The 22,754-nt window shown below is 46.8% G+C and overlaps 6 protein-coding genes across 6 annotated transcripts; 3 read left to right on the top strand and 3 right to left on the bottom strand.

Annotated features, from left to right (window-relative positions):
* The first annotated feature begins 11,172 nt into the window (after window positions 1–11,172).
* On the top strand, window positions 11,173–12,098 carry LOC142408301 (histone H1.01-like). Its single transcript, XM_075498637.1, has one exon. The coding sequence runs from the start codon at window positions 11,208–11,210 to the stop codon at window positions 11,871–11,873; it is 666 nt and encodes a 221-aa protein (XP_075354752.1). The 5' UTR covers window positions 11,173–11,207; the 3' UTR covers window positions 11,874–12,098.
* A 1,021-nt stretch (window positions 12,099–13,119) lies between these two features.
* On the bottom strand, window positions 13,120–13,779 carry LOC142408311 (histone H2B 1/2/3/4/6). Its single transcript, XM_075498663.1, has one exon. The coding sequence runs from the start codon at window positions 13,730–13,732 to the stop codon at window positions 13,352–13,354; it is 381 nt and encodes a 126-aa protein (XP_075354778.1). The 5' UTR covers window positions 13,733–13,779; the 3' UTR covers window positions 13,120–13,351.
* A 111-nt stretch (window positions 13,780–13,890) lies between these two features.
* On the top strand, window positions 13,891–14,740 carry LOC142408306 (histone H2A.J). The gene has a single exon (XM_075498651.1). It carries the CDS (start codon window positions 14,065–14,067, stop codon window positions 14,452–14,454), a length of 390 nt encoding a protein of 129 aa, XP_075354766.1. The 5' UTR covers window positions 13,891–14,064; the 3' UTR covers window positions 14,455–14,740.
* A 5,407-nt stretch (window positions 14,741–20,147) lies between these two features.
* On the top strand, window positions 20,148–20,538 carry LOC142408294 (histone H4). The gene has a single exon (XM_075498624.1). It carries the CDS (start codon window positions 20,177–20,179, stop codon window positions 20,486–20,488), a length of 312 nt encoding a protein of 103 aa, XP_075354739.1. The 5' UTR covers window positions 20,148–20,176; the 3' UTR covers window positions 20,489–20,538.
* A 121-nt stretch (window positions 20,539–20,659) lies between these two features.
* LOC142408279 (histone H2B 7) lies at window positions 20,660–21,384 on the bottom strand. Its single transcript, XM_075498600.1, has one exon. The coding sequence runs from the start codon at window positions 21,136–21,138 to the stop codon at window positions 20,758–20,760; it is 381 nt and encodes a 126-aa protein (XP_075354715.1). The 5' UTR covers window positions 21,139–21,384; the 3' UTR covers window positions 20,660–20,757.
* An 89-nt stretch (window positions 21,385–21,473) lies between these two features.
* On the bottom strand, window positions 21,474–22,020 carry LOC142408286 (histone H4). Its single transcript, XM_075498611.1, has one exon. The coding sequence runs from the start codon at window positions 21,987–21,989 to the stop codon at window positions 21,678–21,680; it is 312 nt and encodes a 103-aa protein (XP_075354726.1). The 5' UTR covers window positions 21,990–22,020; the 3' UTR covers window positions 21,474–21,677.
* Window positions 22,021–22,754: the final 734 nt, after the last annotated feature.

Below are 22,754 nucleotides of genomic sequence, written 5' to 3'. Positions count from 1 at the left end.
TTGTTCCCTTGTACTGAAAACCTGGGTGCTTTTGACAGACCAGCACACCCTTACAGTGGAGGAGAGCTCCAAGGAGAAGGGCAAAAGGACAATAAGCTTGAGGAACAATGTACGGTAGAGAAAGCTGCACCTATCTCAACACCAGGTAGACTGGAGGGTTACCGTGGTTTTAGATAGGACGGCTGCACCAGTGAGTCACCAGGTTCCCTCAGACAACTAACAAAGAATAATGTCTTCCTGAGCAAGCCAGACCACCATAAGGGATGGGCAGGGGGAGTGGTGTATGTGTGGCTCAGCCCAACATAAAGTATAAAAAACTGGACAACAAATAAAACAGAATTTGAAGAGAGCAATGGGCTTGAGATGGTTTCAACCAACATATTCCTTCCAGCAACTGGGGAGGCCAGCATTGGTGACAATGAGCATATAGAGACCAGTAATGAGAATCATGTTTGCACTGTGATTCAACTGTATATTGCAAATGCTCTATTATGCTTATGATACGATTTCAGTACATTGCTGTATCACTCTGCTAAATCAAAATCCCATGTAATGCCAAATATGCTCAATAAGGAAATTTGATACTAAACATTAAACTCGCCTTATGCATAATATCTAAAAGAACCTGATTGGAGAGTATTCAACTCTGACAGCAGGAAGATGTGGTCAACTGGGACCTGTCTCTACATGTGGGTACTGTAAACTGCACAAAAACTGACTTCTTTGGCACACTTCAGGCTTCTAAATCTACTTCAGTGGTCCTTGTTCTCTGTATCCCCATGCCCACATACCCCATCTTCACTTCAGCACGTAAGCCACACTACAAAGCTCTGCTTACTGAGATTGAGCAGACCACATAGTTTTGGTAAGAAATATTTTAAGTACAGAAAGCTTTTATCTTGAGACTGAGGCCCAAGCCAACATTTGCATGTGTGGATTTGCCATTTGGAAGGAATCTCCTGGCAGTAGCATGGTTGCAGAATTGGTTTATGCTGCTTAAGGAAAACTAGCAAACAATGTCACCTAATGTTTAAATGTCTAAATGTTACAGCTATGTCGTAGTTTAACCCCATCTGGCAACTAAGCCCCACACAGCCACTCACTCACTCCCCCCCCAGTGGGATGAGGGAGAGAATCAGAAGGGTAAAAGTGAGAAAACTCATGGGTTGAGATAAAGACAGTTTAATAGGGAATGAAAAAGCCGCACATGCAGGCAATGCAAAGCAAGGAATTCATTCACTGCTTCCCATGGGCAGGCAGGTGTTCAGCCATCTCCAGGAAAGCAGGGCTCCATCATGAGTAACAGTTACTTGGGAAGACGAACACCATCACTCCTGATGTCCCCACTTCCTCCTTCTTCCCCAGCTTTATATACTGAGCATGACGCCATATGGTATGGAATAGCCCTTTGGTCAGTTTGGATCAACTATCTTGGCTGTGCCCCCTCCCAACTTCCCGTGAGCCTGGCAGAGCATGGGAAGCTGAAAAGTCCTTGACTAGTGCAAACATTACTTAGCAACAACTAAAACATCAGTGCGTTATCAACACTGTTTTCAGCACAAGTCCAAAACATAGCCCCATACTAGCTACTACAAAGAAAATTAACTCTATCCAGGCCAAAACCAGCACAAGCTATCAGCTGTGTGTTCCCAGTGTGTTGATCATATCTGTCTATTTGATAGGTATGGCGTGAGATTTGGGAGTACTCTGATCATTAATTTAGTCTAATGCTTGGTACTTTGATAACTAATTTCATCTCCCCTCCCCCTTCCCCATCACCTGAGACAATCAGAGGTGGAGAGTCCCATTCTCATCTTTTTATTTAAAGGCTCCCCTCAGTCAGAGATCCAAGAGGTTGGGCTGCAGCCCTGGTTTGGACTGTTTCCAACCTTCTTCTTGCTGCCAAGTTGAGAAACTACACAGGGACTGATAAATCAAGAAAAGACCTCTGTCGTGGCCCAGCAGCCTGGGCTGACTTTTGAGGATGCAGTTTGCCATGCACAGATAGTGGCTTCTTACAGATCAGAAGATGATCCACACAGGGGCAAAATCTTCCAGAAATTGTCTCGCTCCCCCTGCACCATGCTGGCTGCCGGCAAGGGCAAGTGCATGTTGTGTGAGTCACTGCTGTGTTGCTCTGCAAACCAGCAGGAGCTGAATGACGTTTCCTGATGGAAAACGACATCACAGGATTAGTTTCCAACAGCGGATCACAGGAAGGGACAATGCACACGCAGTTCCGAAGGAATGTTGTACTTGGCAGGCACCGACACCCAAGCACTCACATGGCCCTGCCACCACTCACACCTCCTCCTCATCAGGCCAAATGTTTCAGGGTTCCTTTCAAAGCAATGCTGTTTGTGCTAGAATTGCAAAAATACACTATCTGGGGTGTTTCTCTCACACAACAATGTACCAGCTGCCAGGACAGCTGTTCATGGCCAGCCTAGCATGAGTCTGGGGTAGTGAGTGTGGTGTCTCTCACTCTACCTTGCAAGGAGAAGGCTTGCATGGGCTTCACCCACACCATATGATGCACAAACTGCAGTCTTGCAGGCTCACTGAATAGCTAGTATAGCTGAAGATGTCTATGAAGAAAGGCTGGAGGAACTCCTAGACCAGGTTTGGGGTGTTGGGAAGATATTAATATGCCTAGTTCCTCATGTGAAGCTGTTTTAGGACATGGGAGAGAAGGGACAGGGTCAATAACCTGCAACTGGGTGCAGGGGTGCCCCTTTGCCCATGTTGTTTTCCTCCCTAGGCTCTGGGCTTCTCCCAGGAAGACACCAAAGGACCTTTCTGACAAGTGCTCCAGGTCTTTTCCCGGGAGCAGGGTGGCTGGTGGAGCTCAGAGCTCTGTAGCACACCATGCAAATCTGCTCCTGCATTCGGGTAAGGGACAGCAAACAGCACACCAGCTACTCAGCAACCACAGCTGACACTTGACTGCTTCTCTTGAATCCTTACTCTGCTTTCTAAACTGGCATTTGAAGCAGCACAGGTCTCCTGGTACATTGACCATTCATTAAGCCAGAAAGACGTATCATGAAAGCATTGTAAGCACAATGTTTCCTGCACAGCCGAGACTGATCAGCTGCTCTCCTTGCCTTGGCTCCTGCAGAGCTGCACTGGGCAGTAAGTTTTGCTGTTGAACTCTGCCAACTCTTATAGAGTTGTAAGTACTTAACAGCAGTTGAAGTACTGCCCTGTCCAAACAGTCTCTCTGGGACATAGTTTTCCAAGTAATGAATTTACTGTGGGCATCCCTGTAGGAATGTATTGAATTTTGTCTTGGGCTGTGTGTTTCTGGAGGAAGCCAAGTCTGGAAAATGGTGACGTGCATTGTGTCGGTGTCTCCAGACACTACTGCTGTGCTTTGTCTTTGTTACAGTAATACTTGGTTGGAAAACCAAATACTTTGGTTGGAAACCCCCGCTGCTTACAGGGTTTTATTTATGCTTAGGACACAGCAGCGGGCTTGCCTTTAAGGACCCAGCAGTTGAGAAACCCACCACAACCCTCAGGTCCTGTCCAGGTCAGACCAGTCATTTCCCAACCTATGCTGATGCACGTATCTCTTCTGCTTCATGTGCAGAACTTTGCACTTCTCTTTGACAAACTGTACAAGATTTCTTTTGGCCCATACCTCAAGTTTATTAAAGTCCTTTTTAATTGAATGTCTTACTTTTGACTCTGTCTACCCTTCCTAACTTAGTGTCATCCACGCATGCTAGGGGTACATTCTCTCTTATCATCCAGGGCGTTCCAGAAAACACCAAATAATATCAGGTATTCAGCCCTGGGGCATTCTTTTCTTTACTGGTTGCCCGCAGACACTGAGTTGTTAACTTCAGCCCTTTGACCCTGTGCTATAGACAATTTTCAAACATCTAACAGCCTGTTGATCCTGCCCATACTTCCTCAGATCCCAAATGAGAATTCTATGGGAAAAGGTTCCAGAAATATTACTAAATGCCGAGTGTATTGCATCCAGCACTCCTTCCTTGTCCACACAGATACCCTCTAATCTATAGTTCTGTGATAATTACCAGTACCTAGACATCAGCAATTTTTGTTGCCCTTCACCCATCTTCAAGAGTCAACTGAACCATTTTATTTCTGATAGTTGCTCAGTCTCACTGATTCTTAGAGACCCCACTATCTTCCCAAGTAACATTTTCTACTCCATATTAGAAATTATTTCCTTACTGCTAACTTGGCGCAGCGAAGAACATTAGTTCTTGTATTTCCTACAATGTATACTGAGGAAAGATGACTTCCTTCCTCTTCATGTTTTAAGTGTTTGAAAAGAAACTTCAGTTTTTCAGCCTTCTCTTTGAGTCAGAGAACTCAAACAGTATGTGCCTTTCCATTAGGGACTTTCCATTCCTAGACTTCTCTGGTAATTACTGTTGCTCTCTTCCATGTATTGTCTTATTGTTCACTTCTCATTACCTGAAATTCAGTACGAAAAACTAGGCCTAAAACTCCAGGTGAGAATATACCATTCCTGACTACAGAGGAAGAGCTTCTTCATGGCTTGTAGATGTTGTCATTGTGTTCCTTTCCCAATACCTAGTAACATACTCTTGTTGATTCATTGTCAACTTATAACTATAACCTGAAGATTCGGATCTACTCAGGTGCTAGTCAGCTGCTGCTGTCCAATATTTATAAAACTGATCTATTTCTTTCCAGGTGAAGTATCTTACACATTTTTGAAGACACTGTCTCCAATTTATCAAGCATTTTTCAATACATAAACTGTCCTCCATCATTCTAGCATTTCTTTGCTTGTTTGTACCCATAGCACTTCTATACATGCCCTGTAGACTATATTCAGATCATAAATAAAATTATACCAGGCCTAGGACTGATCCTTGCAGAACTCTGTTTGACACAGCATTTTAATTTCATAGTTGACAATCATAAATATTTAAATATCACTTTCTACCCTGTGTGTTGGGGGGTGGGGTGGGGGGTGTTGTGCTAGACCAAGTTTCCCTGATTATTAGTTTCACTTCTAATATTTTTCTAAACTGAAATAAAATGAAACACAGAAAATCTTCAGTGTATCAGCCAGCTCTAGGGAAACATTGCTTCCTCTACTGGGACTCTTTCTAAAGTTAATTTTGGAGCAAGCCAGTTAAACATGGGTTTAATTTCTTCCCTTATGTCTTACAAATCGATGTCTGTTTTGACTACTGTAAATTCTTGATTTTCTTCATATCTTCCTTGAATTTGACTGAGTTGGTAATTAGTACAACTCGATATCAATGAGGTATTCCTTCCCCAGGGTGTGCCGAGTCTGTAAACCTGAGCAATGAATAAATCTGTAACCCAGAATGCCTTATGTGCTTAGTTCTTGCCCATATTCTTCAGACACCTTAAGAGTAACAGAGTGGCTGCATAGGCTGGGTGCATAGCTGAGTCTATGGCGTATTATCACAGGTAAGCTTTCAGCATCCTACTTCCCTTCACTCAGCATGAAGGGCTAGAACTACCTTTGATAGCTTAGGAAATGGCATCTAATAACATGTACATCCTGAGTGCCACTGAAGCGGTAGGACGTAGTTTTTCTGTATTGATGGCCTAGATTCAATTTCCATCTCTGACTGAATCAGTATTTGCAATCTGACTTACAAAAAAAGAATTGTCATTTGTCTGTGTTGTGCACCTGGGATAATAGACAGCATGTGACATAAGTTCAGATACCACATTTCGATTTTTTCCAGGCATTCAGTGAGAGTTATAGGTAGGATTACATTTCCACGCTTTCGCATGTAGGTCCCTAGTATTTCTTTGTCTTTCTGTATTTACCTGCTTCCTCTTTTCTTCAATTGAAAACAATACTAAATTTAGAGTCTACATAACTCAGTAGAACAAAATTGTGCTTATAACTGGGATTCCTGTGTTTAATACTACTACTACTAATAGTGATAATTCTCAGTCCCACAGATGGGTGGAGAAAAGTAAAACTCGATTACAAGAGAATCTCTGATCCAAAGGCTTTCAGAAGCTAGAAGGAATATTTTGATGCTTTAGGCTGTCATTGTCTGCACGGACATGGAGATTTTGAGGCTGATTCATTAAAATGCACAGCCCCTTTTTTTTGGTGGTTAGCAAATATTTAGCAGTTATGGCAGGCAGGAGAGTCACCTCTCTCCACCTTTTGATCACTCCAGAATGTAGGGATTTTTTTCAAAGTGGCAGTTTTGCTGAGACTCCAACTAGCCTTAACAAGTCCTACAGTCATGGACAACAAGATCACTGAGCCAAATCAGGGTAGCTCAAACTGGTCTTGACAAGTCTTTAAACTAAGGACTGTGTGAGAGGTAACAACGTTTTTTGAAGCTACCTTTATTTAACCAAAATCTAAAAAGTGGCAGGAGTGCCATTCAGGGTTAATCTGTACCTAGGTTTCACAAATTAACCTGGAGAAGTATTTGCAAAATAGTACCGAGGGAAATGATTGTCTCCCTCCAGTCAGCACTGGTGAGACCCATCTGGAGTGCTGTGTCCAGTTCTGGGCTCCCCAGTGCAACAGAGACATGGACATAACTGGAGCGAAACCAGCGAAGCGCCACAAAGATGATTAAGGGACTGCAGCATCTCTCATATGAGGAGAGGCTGAAAGAGCTGAGGCTGTTCAGCCGGAAGAAAAGAAGGCTTAAAGGAGTCTTACCCATGTGTTCAGATACCTGCGGGGGGAAATAAAGGAGACAGAACCAGAGTCTTCTAAGTACTGCCCAGGACAGGAGGCAATGGGCACAAACTGAAACACAGGAAATTCTACTTAAACATAAGACAGAATTTTTTGGAACAGACTGCCTAGAGAGGTTGTAGTGTCTCCCTGCTCTCGCTTGACCCTTCTTTGAGCATGGGGGTAGGACCTATTGCATTAGGTGTTAGATTAGAAGGCAAGATACTTTTTTTTAGGAGATGTGATTGCCCTAACAATGAAATATCTGTCAGTGTATTTTTGTTAGCTTAGCTGAAGTATACATGTAAAAGAATACAGGCTTCTTTACTACTGACAGCCCTTTGACATCTTAACTCTTACCTACTATATAAACTTTGCAATTGTTGGATCGGTATTGCCAATGTAGTTGCAGCATGCCAGAGACTTGGCTAACGTCTTTTGATCTTGTTATGGTGTTTTTATTATTAATATTGAGAGTCATTACTTGAATGTCTGCAAAATCATTCTTTGTCAAGAAGATAGCATGCTTCAACTAAAAGTCCGTAATTTCTCTGGGTCTTCACCATGATAACAATAGCAATTGTAATTAAATGAGTGTAGGCTTTCAGCTAAATTTGGCTAATCACCTTATCTGGGTTGTTCTCCTCCTGCAGTCTGAACGACTAATCTGCCTCTATTTGTCTAATGCTAATCTGTTTCTCCTGCATGTGGAGCTTCTGTCGTGATAAGAAAAAAATCAAGTGTTTTCTCTGCTATACAGTTTTAGGAATGACTTCTTATGTTATATGTGAACTACTTTTGTTTTGAAGATCCTTGCACTGGACGATACACTGGCATTTTGTAGGATCTTCTGTAATCTGCACTGGCACCTATACTGCTAGGCAAGGAAGGAAGCCAGAGCGTGTTGTGTGATGATGCATGGAAATGAGGTTCTGTTTTGGGGAAGTAAGGGTATGCCTCTTAAGGAGGCATAAGAAATTAATTTGAGGTCCTGAGTAGGAGATAAACAGAGCCTGCATTTGGACAGGGTGCTTGGAAAGGAAAACAGGAGAACTTTCAATCTTTGCTGTTTGATTGAAATTTACTATAAAAGGAGTCAAATTTAAATATTTGTCTCTTTACATGGAAACTGCAAACAATTTTTATTACCAGCTCACTCTCAAAATTTTTTTTCAAGTAATGTTGCTTGACAGTAAGAAAATTTCTCTGTCAGGTTGAAAAACTGTTCCATACTCTACTACTGATTTGCTAAGTTATGTGGTGGGATGCTTGCTTTGCTTTGTCTTTTTCTCTTATCTGTAAAACACCCAGGGCAATATCAATGGTATTTGTAAGGTAGATAAGTGATTGGTCTCTCTCAAAATTGAGAACTGTTATTTTGGTCCAATGTTGCATTTAACAGCTATTTCCAGCAATGCAAACCTGAAAAATGTTCAGAGCTTGTGACAAGTTCATTTTATTCAATTATCTAGAAAATGTCATTGCTGGGGCCAGGGGGGGAAATAACCCTAGAAAAGCCCCCCTTTTCACACCACCTCGTATCTCTAAAGCCCCTCTCTTAAAAAAAAGATCGCCTCTTGCAGAAATGGTTGGTAAGACCAGGAATATTCTCACTGCTCAGAAGTAGGCCAGGAATAATGCTTTGTGCAGAACAGGGCTGGTTTGGTGGTTGAGGAATAGATACAATAAAGGATGCTGACACATAATGCCGGAGGCCAGCTGCCAAGTCTTCCAGTGTCTCAGACTATTAGGGAAAAGCAAAGAACTTCGGAAGTGCAACTCAAAATAGTCAGCACCTGGAGCAGGGAACTCTTTAAGACATGCAGATTTACACGGACCCATCCAGAACTAAAAGTAGAAGTCCTAAATTCTTCTCCTTGAAAACCTCAGATCAGTATCTTCTTCATCTGCTTTCCTTACAAAAACAGAGACGATCCTTTAAAACTTGTCACAGAGTAGGGACAGCAATCCCTATGTGCTGTGAATGGAGTTCAAGTGACGGCCCCTACTTAGGGAGCAAGATCTGAGAGCTCTTTGCCCATCTCTTTCTACCTCCTGTCTTTATCTCTAAACTGCAGCCTGTTTATGGGGGAGGGGAAGGAAATCTCTCCTCTCCTGGTGGACTGAGAACAGGTTTACAAAGAGCAAGCTCGAAGGGAAACTTGCCCAAATGTGTGGACGTGAGGGATGGAGCTGGTGAAGAGGACCCACACCTGGGGCTACAGCTGCACTCTTGCACCAGCAGTTGCTGTCCACTCCCAGTTGCTCCGACCAGTTTCAAGTGTAATAAACCAGAGATGTAGAGATCTAACACTAAATCATCAAAGCTACAGAGGTTAAGGCACATTAAGTTTCTTTCAGTCCTTATTCCCTGAAGAATGTGCATTACATTAAACAGACCCGGATAGATGACAACCCTTCCCGGCTCTGTCTTTTGTATCACTTACAGTCAGATTCTGCTTTACGGCCATCTCTATTCACCTAACCTGGAAAATAAGCATAATGTCTTCATATTGCTACCAGTAACTGCCTTTTTACCTCTCAGAAAAATATTCCTGTTGTTCATTTGGGTTACCAACCTGAGCTTTCAAACTCTATGGCTACTGTGGATTTGCTAGTTGCTTATGCGGGAACAACGTTCACGAGAAGCATGGCAGATTTTGCAGCCTGCTTCGGTATGCCTTTCAGTCTGGTTTTTACTGTGGGGTACTGAAAAGCCTAATTTTTCCCTTTCTCTGCTTTTCCCTTCCTCTCCTTCTCTCCTTCAAAGTATTTATTAGCTGGCCTGCACGCAGACAAAACAAAATAAGAATAGAACTAAAAGAGAATATGAAAAAGTGACAGTTCATTGTTTTCACTTTTGTTATTCTACCGTATCTCATTTATCCTTGCCTTTTTAATCTATCTCGTTTCAACTACAACTACTTACTATTAAGTATAACTTAATTATCTCTTCAACATTTAATGTATGAAAATAAATGCCAGGGCCTTTTGCAACATACTACTTGTCTTCCAGAATCTCAAATTCATCCATGTTAGAAGAGAGGCTCCTTTGCTGAAGTAGTCCACTGACGTTTTGCATGACAAGTTTTTACAAAGTACAATGGGGCAAAATATTAGGTTTGGGCTTAATTTGTTCTTTTCAACCAAGGAAAAAAATTCTGGCTGCTTTTTAACTAGAAGCCAATTGACGCTGTTTTCTTCTGATTTAATAAAAAATTATCCCAAACAATTTGTAGCAGACCTTAAAAAAATTAATTAATTTCTGTTGTCACTTTGTGAGACTTAATAACTGAGATCATAATAATTAAAGCTGATTCTAATTTATGAGGGTTGTCTGAAGATTATTTCAATATTCTGAGGATTTGGATGAAAACTTAAACTCGCGAGTGTTTTCCTTTAAAGAAGAGAATGGCAGGTTTCATAAAACTTATGGGAAATAAAGAAAAAGCCCCAACAATGTGTCCAAATATTTATAGGTAATATTGAGGCTGAAGCATTCTGTTCACACAGGCCAGATTTCCACATTATTTAATTTTTTGGGGGAGAACCGCGCCTTCAGCTGGCTCCATTAATGTTTAAGTAGCATCTGATACATATTAGTGTATCTATACCTGTTTGACATTTTTCCCCTACAAGTCTGCTCCTGACTTCTCTAAGTCTTAAAGAATGATAGTATACACTACTGTAACTGAGAAAGCGTTGAACTAGCAGTTTATTCGGAATTTATATGCATTAACTAGGCATTGACAGCTTCATTTTATAAACAGAAAGTATTTGTAAAAATATCAAAATCTTGCTATTCACCTACAGAACACCACAAAAAATGCAGAGCCCTGGTAAGTTCCAGACACTTTTCAACAGTATATATACTCCTCTGAAGGTCTCTTATTTTCCCAAAACACGAAATTCTGTAGAAATACTGTATCCTTAATAGTTAAAGATATGGTTAAGGCAGCCGAATCTGTATCCATATTCAAAGCTCAGCCATGAAATTGTGTTACTTCCTTCTCTTTGAAATCAATTTACGACAAAAATACTGAAGCTCTCCCCTCGGTTTCTATCCTAATCTGTAGAAAACCCCCTAAAGAATAAGTCTGCATTACGGGGGAGACTTTTTATCTACGGGTTTTATTTTAATTTAGAAGGAAAAACAAAAGTTTGCCGTTCCCGGGGTCTCTCTGGCTTCACAACGCGGGGTTAAACACATCTTTTCTCTCTCATCTGGGGTCCCAACAGCAAGAAACTCCCCCGAACGAAAGTCCACCGTCTTCTCTTCGCTCCCCGAAGAAACTGGGGTGATTTCGTGGCTCGCAGTTTACAAAAAATATGAATTTATAACTCCGAAGAAACACAGACTCAGAGGACGAAAGCTCTTCCTGGCTAACAGTTAGGCGGGCTCTGCAAAGCACCAATCACAGATCACCGCTTCGCTATAAATTCAGGCATCGGGGTTACTGTAGCCCAATTACTTTCTTTTGATTAGGAAGAAGTCTCTGCAGCGATGTCGGAGACCGCTCCCGCTGCCGCTCCCGCTGTCGCGGCCCCCGCCGCCAAGGCCGCCGCCAAGAAGCCGAAGAAGGCGGCGGGCGGCTCCAAAGCCCGCAAGCCGGCGGGCCCCAGCGTCACCGAGCTGATCACCAAGGCCGTCTCCGCCTCCAAGGAGCGCAAGGGGCTCTCCCTCGCCGCGCTCAAGAAGGCGCTGGCCGCCGGCGGCTACGATGTGGAGAAGAACAACAGCCGCATCAAGCTGGGGCTCAAGAGCCTCGTCAGCAAGGGCACGCTGGTGCAGACCAAGGGCACCGGCGCCTCCGGTTCTTTCCGCCTCAGCAAGAAACCGGGAGAAGTGAAGGAAAAAGCCCCCAAGAAGCGGGCGCCCGCGGCCAAGCCCAAGAAGCCGGCGGCCAAGAAGCCCGCCAGCGCTGCCAAGAAGCCCAAGAAGGCGGCGGCGGTGAAGAAGAGCCCCAAAAAAGCCAAGAAGCCGGCGGCAGCTGCGGCCAAGAAAGCGGCCAAGAGCCCCAAGAAGGCGACTAAGGCTGCCAAGCCCAAAAAGGCGGCGGCAGCGGCGAAGAGCCCGGCCAAGGCGAAGGCGGTGAAACCCAAAGCAGCCAAGCCCAAGGCGGCCAAGCCCAAAGCGGCCAAGGCAAAGAAGGCGGCGCCCAAGAAGTGAAGTGTTGAAGTGGAAATACTTAAACCCAACGGCTCTTTTAAGAGCCACCCACTATTGTCCGAAAAAGGGCTGATAGACTCCGCCACCGAGCTCCGCGCCAGCAGCAGAGCTAACCACACCCCACTATCCGTGTGGGACGTTCATCTGTGAAGTGGATGGGACGCTAAACTTCCGGCCGTGGATACACTAAGACTTGGAAAAATAAAGTTTACATTCCCTGCGAAAGCGCTTTCTAAAGGCTGGCTTTTTTGAACACTGCAAGAGAGTGTATGTGTTAAAGGGACCGCTTAGGGCGGGTATCGCTCTGGGGCGCGGAGGTTTCTTTCGGTGCTTTAACCAGCGCGGTTCCTAACAGCCTGGGCGCGATTGCCACACCTCTTAGTGACCGTAGCTGGGAACCGTCAGCACGGCTCCTCCGCTTCCTTGGCAATGACCTTTCTGCTTAGCAGCGCTGTCGTGGGGCAGGTCTTAATTTCTGCGTGACTTCACCGACCTGCTGCTTTTTGAGAAGGAGATTGCCGGGGCGGGAGGCGGGTAGAGCTACCAGCGGTCCTCTTCCGCACCCTGCCGGCCTGGTGGCGGTGCAGCCGGAGCGGCAGGAGCTCTGCCGGGGAGCAAGCCTGAGCCGCTGCGGGCAGGGCGCTCTGCCGCCGAGGCTTCTCCTGCACCCGGCAGGAGCTGCCCGCAGCACCGGTGGCTCCGGGAGATCAGCCTGTGACCGGTCGTGATTGGCTAACGGGAGAAGCCGCGGCCTCTCATTGGGCGATTGGAACATTTCGAAAATCCCGCGCTTGCTTCGCCACACGGCGCGCTGCCCGCGCTGCCTCCGCGCTTGCCGGTGATCCCGGGTCCACGCTTTCCCGGGCAGCTCGTCCTCCCAAAGCGTCTACCCCGCCTTACAGGTGTCGTCGCTTCTCCTAGTCTTCTTGTCCTTGTCTTCCGACCGACAAGGCTGCTTCGTATCTTCTCATGCAGAAGGGAAACTTTTCAAGCTTCGACTACCCGCGACAGCTACGCTAAAAAAGTGATCAGGGTCTCTTTATTTTCTTCTCATCCTCATTTTTTGGGGTGGGTGTGTTAATGTACATGTTGGAAGCTATGTGAATTTCTTATTTATGACGGAATGCATAATATAATGTACCGCATCTCATCTCTGCTGAAAAAAGCTTAACAACACTGCTTACATTTATTAGAAAAGTGAGTATTTGAATGTTAACACTAATGAAGTAGTAGTTAACACATCTGAATTTGCTTGAAGATGTAAAATATTAACCGAGGATTTCAGAGACAGATCTTTAATCATTGCATGCTCCGATAACTGATTAACAACAGATTTATTTCAAATTCTGTTTACCATTTCCTAAGTACATTTTCACACCTAAAAACACTTGAGACACTGCTGTGCTAAAGCTCTTTCAGGGAGTATGTGGGTGGCTCTTAAAAGAGCCTTTGGGTTAAAACGGACGATCGGAGACGCTCTACTTGGAGCTGGTGTACTTGGTGACAGCCTTGGTGCCCTCGGAGACGGCGTGCTTGGCCAGCTCGCCGGGCAGCAGGAGCCGCACGGCCGTCTGGATCTCCCGCGAGGTGATGGTGGAGCGCTTGTTGTAGTGCGCCAGGCGCGAGGCCTCGCCGGCGATGCGCTCGAAGATGTCGTTGACGAAGGAGTTCATGATGCCCATGGCCTTGGACGAGATGCCCGTGTCGGGGTGCACCTGCTTCAGCACCTTGTACACGTAGATGGAGTAGCTCTCCTTGCGGCTCTTCTTACGCTTCTTGTCGCCCTTCTTCTGCGTCTTGGTCACTGCCTTCTTGGAGCCCTTCTTGGGCGCGGGGGCGGACTTAGCCGGCTCAGGCATTTTAACAGCGCTTCTCCTCGCCTTCAGAATAAGAACAGCAACTAAGATGGCCGCAGCGCCCTCTATTTATAGGGCTGTTATGCAAATAGCAGACCTCGAACTCTTACAATTCGATTGGCCCTTCCTGCACCGGCTGTATCTTTGTCTCTGATTGGTCATAATACGATCCGTCTTCTCATTGGTTGCATGATCAATGACTACTTCCAGCCAATCACCATGCGCTAATCCCGCCCAGGGAAGGGATAAAACGGGAAGAGCCGTTCCGTCAGTATGATTTTCTCGATCTCGATTTAGGCGGGGAGGTCTTTTTTTATTCTTTCAGCGTCTAAAGTATGTCCGGCCGCGGGAAGCAAGGAGGCAAAGTCCGAGCTAAGGCCAAGTCGCGCTCATCACGGGCCGGGCTGCAGTTCCCCGTGGGCCGTGTACACCGGCTGCTGCGCAAGGGCAACTACGCGGAGCGGGTGGGGGCTGGAGCGCCCGTCTACATGGCGGCCGTGCTGGAGTACCTGACGGCCGAGATCCTGGAGCTGGCGGGCAACGCGGCCCGCGACAACAAGAAGACGCGCATCATCCCCCGCCACCTGCAGCTGGCCATCCGCAACGACGAGGAGCTCAACAAGCTGCTGGGCAAGGTGACCATCGCGCAGGGCGGCGTGCTGCCCAACATCCAGGCCGTGCTGCTGCCCAAGAAGACTGAGAGCCATAAGGCTAAAAGCAAATAAGCTTAGCGAGCAAAATTGCTTGGACTTGCACCACATAACATTATAACCCAAAGGCTCTTTTCAGAGCCACCCACAGAGTCAGAAAAGAGTTGTCTTGCTTTCTTTACAAAACTGCTTTGGTGCTAAGTGTTTCTTATATGTTGGTTTTCTTAGGGAGCTAAAATAATTCTCTGTGGCAATGTCTTAAAACTTTTGGTTCCTTACTGAGAGGGGTGGTACATTTGCTTTCTAACTCCTCATACTTTTTAATGAAAGAACACTAATTATATCAGTAATGATTTATTGAGTCTTTTGTGTCTGTCTTGTAACAGGATTGGCAAAACACTTGTTCTTAGTGTTGGATCTGCTCAACTTTCATGACTTTACAGGCTGCTTATGGTGTGAAATATAGAGGGGGTTGCTAAAGATCTGAGGGGGGAGTGGAAAAAGCTATACAGCATGAAAATAAATAAGAGACCATCCCAAACCTATATAACTACATCTAAGAATGAAGAAAGGCTTACTTTGTAGGCCTTTCTTCTTTAAAAGATGTAAAGCTTCCCTGTGACTTAACTTTATTTAGAAATAAAATGAGAAATGCTTTAGGGGAAATGGCTCATTTTGATCTAGATCCTTAACTGGTCACACCTGCACTGTAAAGCAACAATGTAGCATCTTTCCATTCAGAAGAAACTCCTTGCAGCGCTGATATGTTACTGTTTTAAGTGGGATTTTCAGACTTGTCACTCTTAAATTCCCTCACTGTGCATAGCCATTCCTCTTGGTACATAAGTTAACAGCAGGCAATATTATTTCAATTAATCTTCTACATTGTTAGCACAAGTATCACCCAGGAGCACAATGTTAAAGCTCTTTAGATTCACTGTTAGAAATTATGAGAAAGACTGTCTAGCTGATTCCTCTTGCTAGGATTTTCCCAGAAGTTGTACCTGACGGCCTGCAGCACACTGCATTGGGGCCGTAGCTCCCACTTGTGCAGCACCTCTGCCCTCCCCATCCCTTGGGGAGAAGGAGGAATAATTCTGGGCCTGGAGGAAGGAAGATACCATGTATAGTAAGACACTGTCCTCTGCGTCTCTCCTCCCTGCCCCACCCCCAAGCTGTAGCAGAGAGACTTTTTATGTAGGACTGTAACATGGCCGAAGTGAGACATCAAGGATCATTTGTGGAGAGAAACATAAAGGAAGAGAGCTGTCTGGACCACCAGGCTATTCTGATACGGTCACAATATCTGTGCCTAAGTGTTTTTTTGCAAGTGGATACATTTAGAGCTGTAATGTTTTCATTCAGCTGTTTTATTGATCCTCTTTAGCTGCAGCTACATATCTCCTAGCACTCATACTTCTCTTCTTGAAGAACTGTGAAAATATAAAAACTGTGTTTTCACATGCACAAGTCTTCTATATTTAGTTTCCAGAACAGATCCCTGCACATGTGTGTGTCAGAAGATCGCAATTCTAGAATGGTTTGGGTTGGAAGGGACCATCAAAGATCATCTAGTCCAACCCCCTGCCGTGAGCAGGGTCGTTTTCCACTGGATCAAATTGTTCTAACCTGGCCTTGCACACTTCCAGGGATGGGGCACCACAACTTCTCTGGGCAGCCTGGTCCAGTGTCCTACCACCCTTGTTGCAAAAAATTTCTTCCTTATATCCAATGTAAATCTCCCCTCCTTTTGTTTAAAACCATTGACCCTTTTCCTGTCACTACAGGCCTTGGTGAAAAGTCTCTCTCTGTCTTTCTATATTGAAAGGCTGCAATAAGGTCTCTCCAGAGCCTGCTTTTCCCCAGGCTGAACAACCCCAATTCTCTCAGCCTTTCTTCATGGGAGAGGTGTTCCAGCCCCCTGATCATTTTTGTGGCCCTCCTCTGGACCTGCTCTAACAGATCCGTGTCTTCCTGGTGTTGGTGACCCCAGAGCTGGATGCAGTACTCCAGATGAGGTCTCACGAGAGCAGAGTAGAAGGGGAGAATCACCTCCCTCGACCTGTTGACCATGCTGCTTTTTATGCAGCCCAGGATATGGTTGGCTTTCTGGGCTGCAAACATGTATCTCTCGATTAAAGCACTGGAATTCCAGAGAAAGCCCATGGGGGTGGGGGTACCTGTGTCCAGGAGGAGGATTTCTCTGTTAACAAACTCCTATATGTGGAAATGAGTTGGTACCACAGGAGTGACCCCTGCCCTTCTCTGGGTGTGGAGGTAAGTCCAGCACATCCCTCCAAATTCTTCTTGTCATCTGACTGGAAATTCATTATTTTCTTCAGCATTTCATTCCAAACACCTCTTATTTCACTCACTACTATGCTCACCTCTGTAACTGGGGTTTCACCCTCCATGATACTTAGCTCCACTTCTTAGCATTCCCTATTTTTTATTCTTAGCCACTAGTACCAGTTGTGAACCCTGTGCTACCATCACACTGATGAGGTCTCAAATGTAAATATAAATGTCTTATAAGTCAGATGGATTATATCATAAGAGTGATGGCAAATCTACTGGTATTAAAGACTCGTGGCTTTCAAGCAGATTCCACTGGATGAAGGAATGTAGCAAAACAAGTTTAAATAAATGAGCTTTCTCTCATTTGCATATACAATGAACAGTAGTAAAGAGGAAATCTATATCATACGGTGACTGAGCCGTATCACTGGTTTCCAATACACCTTCACATTCTAAAGAACTTGTGATGCAAAAAAAATTCCAATCAAGCTTCTTCAAATGTTATAGATCACAGTTATGTTTAGGGATAAACCAATAATGTCAATCTATATATCAAAAGTCTTAGAATTGCATAGTTAAAAAGTAAGATAAAAGGTTTTTCTATTCTTTTTCACCTTTACTTTGCTTGCAATCTTAGGAATAATGTACTCTATTAAAAAGATCTTCCATGACTTTAGTTTGCATATTATTATTATTATTATTATTATTATAGTTGTAGCAGATACAGATATGGATTTAAATTGCCATATAAGCTCTCCAGAAAATTAAGAGCAACTTTGCAGTTGGATATAATACACCGATGTGATGATTTTTTTAGTAATTATGTACTTTGTTGTGCAGTCATGGTGAGATGTTGTCTTACTGTAACAAACAAATGTAATTTCCTCATTATAGTTTAATGAGGAGCTAGGGTGACTGTCCTAATTAAAGCACACTGGAAAAGCTACAGATTTTTTTTTTTTAATGGAGCAGAGTTTTGCAGAGGTTTCCTTTCTCATTTAACTCCTAGTACTATGTGTCCAAACTCATGAGCAAAATGTAGTACCTATAATCTGGGGATTAGATCATAAACTTTGATCCAAATGATAAATATTGTCTCCAATCAACAGTAAAAGCAACTTCATTAGGGATTATACTCAGCAGCAAAATTTTCTTTCTGCTTTAATTATTTTTGTCTAAGAAAACCTTCTGGTCCGTGAAACAACTGACTATGTCACTAACAGAAACACTCGGGAAACATGTCTGTGGCCACTTGTAGCAATGTACAGACAAGGCAGCCTTCTAGAAGGCATGATATTAAATTATATCAAAAGTGCTCCACACTTTGGGGAAAAGGGGTTGCAGCTAATTAATCCGTAAGTTACTGGTCTCAGCTTCTGCATCACCCATTTCTGCCAGGACACTTTGGAAGGTGATTTTCCAAGTCTTCCAGCAGTTATACTGCCAGAGGGAAAAGTTATACTAGGATACTGGCCCTGCACTTAAGAAGAGTTATGAAGAAGTGATGATTTTGACACACTAAAAGATTTTATGTTATTCCTTTAGGCTTCCTTTAGTATTCAGAAGGTTGTTTATAACTGCCTCAGGAAACATATCTAGATACAGATCTTCAGGTATAAAGACAAAAGCAGACTTTGTGGAGCCAAATGGTAATGTTAGGCATCAGCCTGGCAGGTCCACTAGTGGCAAACCTTCCAGTTAGTCTATAAACAGTTTTAGTTCATTCTGTTCAGTCAAAAAGCAAACATAATCTAAAGTAAAGCTGGTTTTGCCTGCTCATGTCACCTATATTTGAGTGACAATTCTTTCACTTTCATTTGTTTCAAATAACAGTTTGAATGAAAATGGAATTCACAGTGATAATTATAATCATAGAAAAGATTTGTACTTTTTTGGACACTTGTAACTTAATAAATGAATATCTCAATCATGTTTTCCCCTGAATTTAGGGAATATATTCTGCCAATAAATATTCTGGAGACATTGCTTAAATTCTGTAAATTATGTTCAGGAATGAAATTACATAAACAACTGTACAAAATTAAAATGATATCAATCATTTTTTAAAGGTAGACATGTTTGAAGTGCACGAAATACTAATAATATAACAATTGGCAAGTACCATAGCCATATCACTTCTATTCTGAGTGTGTAAGTAGCATTTAAAATCTTAACACATTTAATTTAAAGATATAACCTCATAACTCTTTCAGTATTTATTCATCTACCTTACAAATACAGTCCAACCTACTGTAGGCCGCATATGTGTGAGGTTTGCAAGCAAAAGTGTGAAATACACAGCAAAATTTCTGGATTACTCATTTGCAGAAAAAATATTTGGCTATTTTTCATCTTTGAGATGTCATACAGACATATGCTTGGTAATGCCTTCAATGTTTTCTTTCGCTTGTTGGATCCAGCTGCATGTTAGCGAGCACTTTATTTCAGAGGCCGGCAGCTGCCGGGAGCGAGCCCGGCGCCCTGCGGCCAGCGCTGCCCATGCGACCGCGCTGCGGGGCTGGGGGTGGCTGAAGAGAAAGGCGGACGGCTCCTCCTCCGCTCCCAAGCAGCCGGTCCGTGTTGCGTTCACAGAAGCCTCAGGTCTAAGCGTTTCCCACTGGAGCCCCTCACTGACCGTTTTCCCCGCCGCTTAGGGAGCTCCGGCTCCTTCTCGCACCGACCTGCAGGTCGCTCCGTGCGGACATGAAAGCGCTAAACGCTCGAAGCCCGACCCCCAGGGCAGCACGGAGAAGGGGGCAGCTGTCGACAGCGAAGTGTCCGGGCACACAAAAAAAACCGCGGAGCCGCCACGGCCGAAGGGAACAAAGACAGCGCTGGGCAGGAAACGTTCCTCCGAGGGCTCCCCACGAGCGGAACCGGGGATCAGCGGCGGGGCGGGGCGGTAGCGCCCAGAGCGGCCCCGGATTGGTCGGATTTTGCCGCAGACCCGCGGGCAGCGGAGAGGGACGGGACGGGGACGGGGCCGGGGCCGGGGCAGGGGCCGGGAGCGCCGCAGCCCGAAACGCGGGCCCGGCGCCACCGCCCCCGCTCCTGCCACCGGCGGAGACCCAGAGCTGCCTCGCAACAGTCACCCGCGCAAGGGGCGCAGGGACGGGGCGGACGGGACGGGACGCGAAAGCAGCAAAGAGACGCGCGGGCTGACAGCGGGCAGGGGCAGCGCGCAGGGCGGCCCGAGTGCGGCAGGCGCGGGGCGGGAGTCCGGCCCCGCTGGCGACAGGCAGAGCCGGCGGACGCGTCCCGGGGGCCAGGGGCGGGGAGAGCGCCTCGGCCGCCGTCTCGCGGGAAGCCCGTGCCGAGCCGCGCGGGGGCCGCCCGGGGGCGGTGGGCAGGCGGGGGAAAGGGCGGAGACTGCGGCCGAGCCCCCGCCTCCCCGCCGCCCGCCTCCCGCCGCAGTCCTCAACCAGGTCGGCTGCAGGGCAATATACGGCGGCTCCGCGGCACTGGCGGCGTGCAGTGTGAGGCTGCGGGTGGCGGTGTCATGTCTGGCAGAGGCAAGGGCGGGAAGGGGCTCGGCAAGGGGGGCGCCAAGCGCCACCGCAAGGTGCTGCGCGACAACATCCAGGGCATCACCAAGCCGGCCATCCGCCGCCTGGCTCGGCGCGGCGGTGTGAAGCGCATCTCGGGGCTCATCTACGAGGAGACGCGCGGCGTGCTGAAGGTCTTCCTGGAGAACGTCATCCGCGACGCCGTCACCTACACCGAGCACGCCAAGAGGAAGACGGTGACGGCCATGGACGTGGTCTACGCCCTCAAGCGCCAGGGACGCACCCTCTACGGCTTCGGCGGTTAAGGTCGAATCGCAACCTTAACACTGTTACAACACAAAGGCTCTTTTCAGAGCCACCCACAGATTTCACAATGAGAGAGCTGTTTATTGCTACAAATAAATCCCCTGTTTCTGTAAAGTGAAAGGTCACGGCTTAGAAAGTGAAGCAGTATTTAATACTCCAGACATATAGTTCATAAATCCAGAAAAAAATCCTGTATTTGCAATTGCAGCTCTTCTTAGAAAACGTGGGGGCTCTTAAAAGAGCCGTTTGTTTATAGTTTAAAACCCTTTTACTTGGAGCTGGTGTACTTGGTGACAGCCTTGGTGCCCTCGGAGACGGCGTGCTTGGCCAGCTCGCCGGGCAGCAGGAGCCGCACGGCCGTCTGGATCTCCCGCGAGGTGATGGTGGAGCGCTTGTTGTAGTGCGCCAGGCGCGAGGCCTCGCCGGCGATGCGCTCGAAGATGTCATTGACGAAGGAGTTCATGATGCTCATGGCCTTGGACGAGATGCCCGTGTCGGGATGCACCTGCTTCAGCACCTTGTACACGTAGATGGAGTAGCTTTCCTTCCTTGTTCTCTTTCGCTTCTTGTCACCTTTCTTCTGCGTCTTGGTGACAGCCTTCTTGGAGCCCTTCTTCGGTGCTGGAGCAGATTTCGCCGGCTCAGGCATCCTTAAATTTTCCTTCCAAAGTGTTCACTGTTCCTCAACAACACAAAAAAATGGCGCCTGCCCCCCCTATTTATAAGGGTGTTATGCAAATTAGAGGATTGTAATCGTTCCATTCCTATTGGAGTACAAAATACCAACGTAATTACAAGCACTTCCGTCCTGTAACCGTCACAGCTTAGGCGCTGCACCTACACAAATCGTTGTGATTTGCAGTTATAGTGTATCGAAAATACATGTATGTTCGAAAAAAAATGTATCGAAATACATAATAAAAATTAATGAAATGTCTAAAACATCTGATCTTAGTACACTGGGTATTTTGCAGTACTTTTTTTCAGAATGTTTTAAGAAGATTATACTGGTAGCAGCTTTTAAATTTTCAAGCTGTTAGTGACTCAAAAATGCTTTAACGTTACAGGAGCACTAAAAGCTTTTGAAATTCGAAATTCAGTAATATACAGCTCTCGTTGTGAAATCTGTGGGTGGCTCTGAAAAGAGCCTTTGTGTTCTGAAAGCGTAACCTATCCCAGAAATCGAGTTTAGCCGCCGAAGCCGTAGAGGGTGCGTCCCTGGCGCTTGAGGGCGTAGACCACGTCCATGGCCGTCACCGTCTTCCTCTTGGCGTGCTCGGTGTAGGTGACGGCGTCGCGGATGACGTTCTCCAGGAAGACCTTCAGCACGCCGCGCGTCTCCTCGTAGATGAGCCCCGAGATGCGCTTCACACCGCCGCGCCGAGCCAGGCGGCGGATGGCCGGCTTGGTGATGCCCTGGATGTTGTCGCGCAGCACCTTGCGGTGGCGCTTGGCGCCCCCCTTGCCGAGCCCCTTCCCGCCCTTGCCTCTGCCAGACATGACACCGCCACCCGCAGCCTCACACTGCACGCCGCCAGTGCCGCGGAGCCGCCGTATATTGCCCTGCAGCCGACCTGGTTGAGGACTGCGGCGGGAGGCGGGCGGCGGGGAGGCGGGGGCTCGGCCGCAGTCTCCGCCCTTTCCCCCGCCTGCCCACCGCCCCCGGGCGGCCCCCGCGCGGCTCGGCACGGGCTTCCCGCGAGACGGCGGCCGAGGCGCTCTCCCCGCCCCTGGCCCCCGGGACGCGTCCGCCGGCTCTGCCTGTCGCCAGCGGGGCCGGACTCCCGCCCCGCGCCTGCCGCACTCGGGCCGCCCTGCGCGCTGCCCCTGCCCGCTGTCAGCCCGCGCGTCTCTTTGCTGCTTTCGCGTCCCGTCCCGTCCGCCCCGTCCCTGCGCCCCTTGCGCGGGTGACTGTTGCGAGGCAGCTCTGGGTCTCCGCCGGTGGCAGGAGCGGGGGCGGTGGCGCCGGGCCCGCGTTTCGGGCTGCGGCGCTCCCGGCCCCTGCCCCGGCCCCGTCCCCGTCCCCGTCCCGTCCCTCTCCGCTGCCCGCGGGTCTGCGGCAAAATCCGACCAATCCGGGGCCGCTCTGGGCGCTACCGCCCCGCCCCGCCGCTGATCCCCGCCCGCCCGCCCAGCCCGGCTCCGCTTATGCTTTGGACGCTTCATGTGTTGCTTTTTAATTTTTTAGTTATTAGTATTTGCCTGCATAGAGACCCTCCTCGAGTATATTTAAATAATCCCCGCCAGCCTTGTCGCCTTCGACCT

The sequence above is a fragment of the Mycteria americana genome, chromosome 1 (genome assembly GCF_035582795.1).
Source record: "Mycteria americana isolate JAX WOST 10 ecotype Jacksonville Zoo and Gardens chromosome 1, USCA_MyAme_1.0, whole genome shotgun sequence".
Lineage (NCBI taxonomy): Eukaryota > Metazoa > Chordata > Aves > Ciconiiformes > Ciconiidae > Mycteria > Mycteria americana.
The sequence above is the reverse complement of the archived record's forward strand: the minus strand, read 5'-3'. Positions and strand labels throughout refer to the sequence as shown.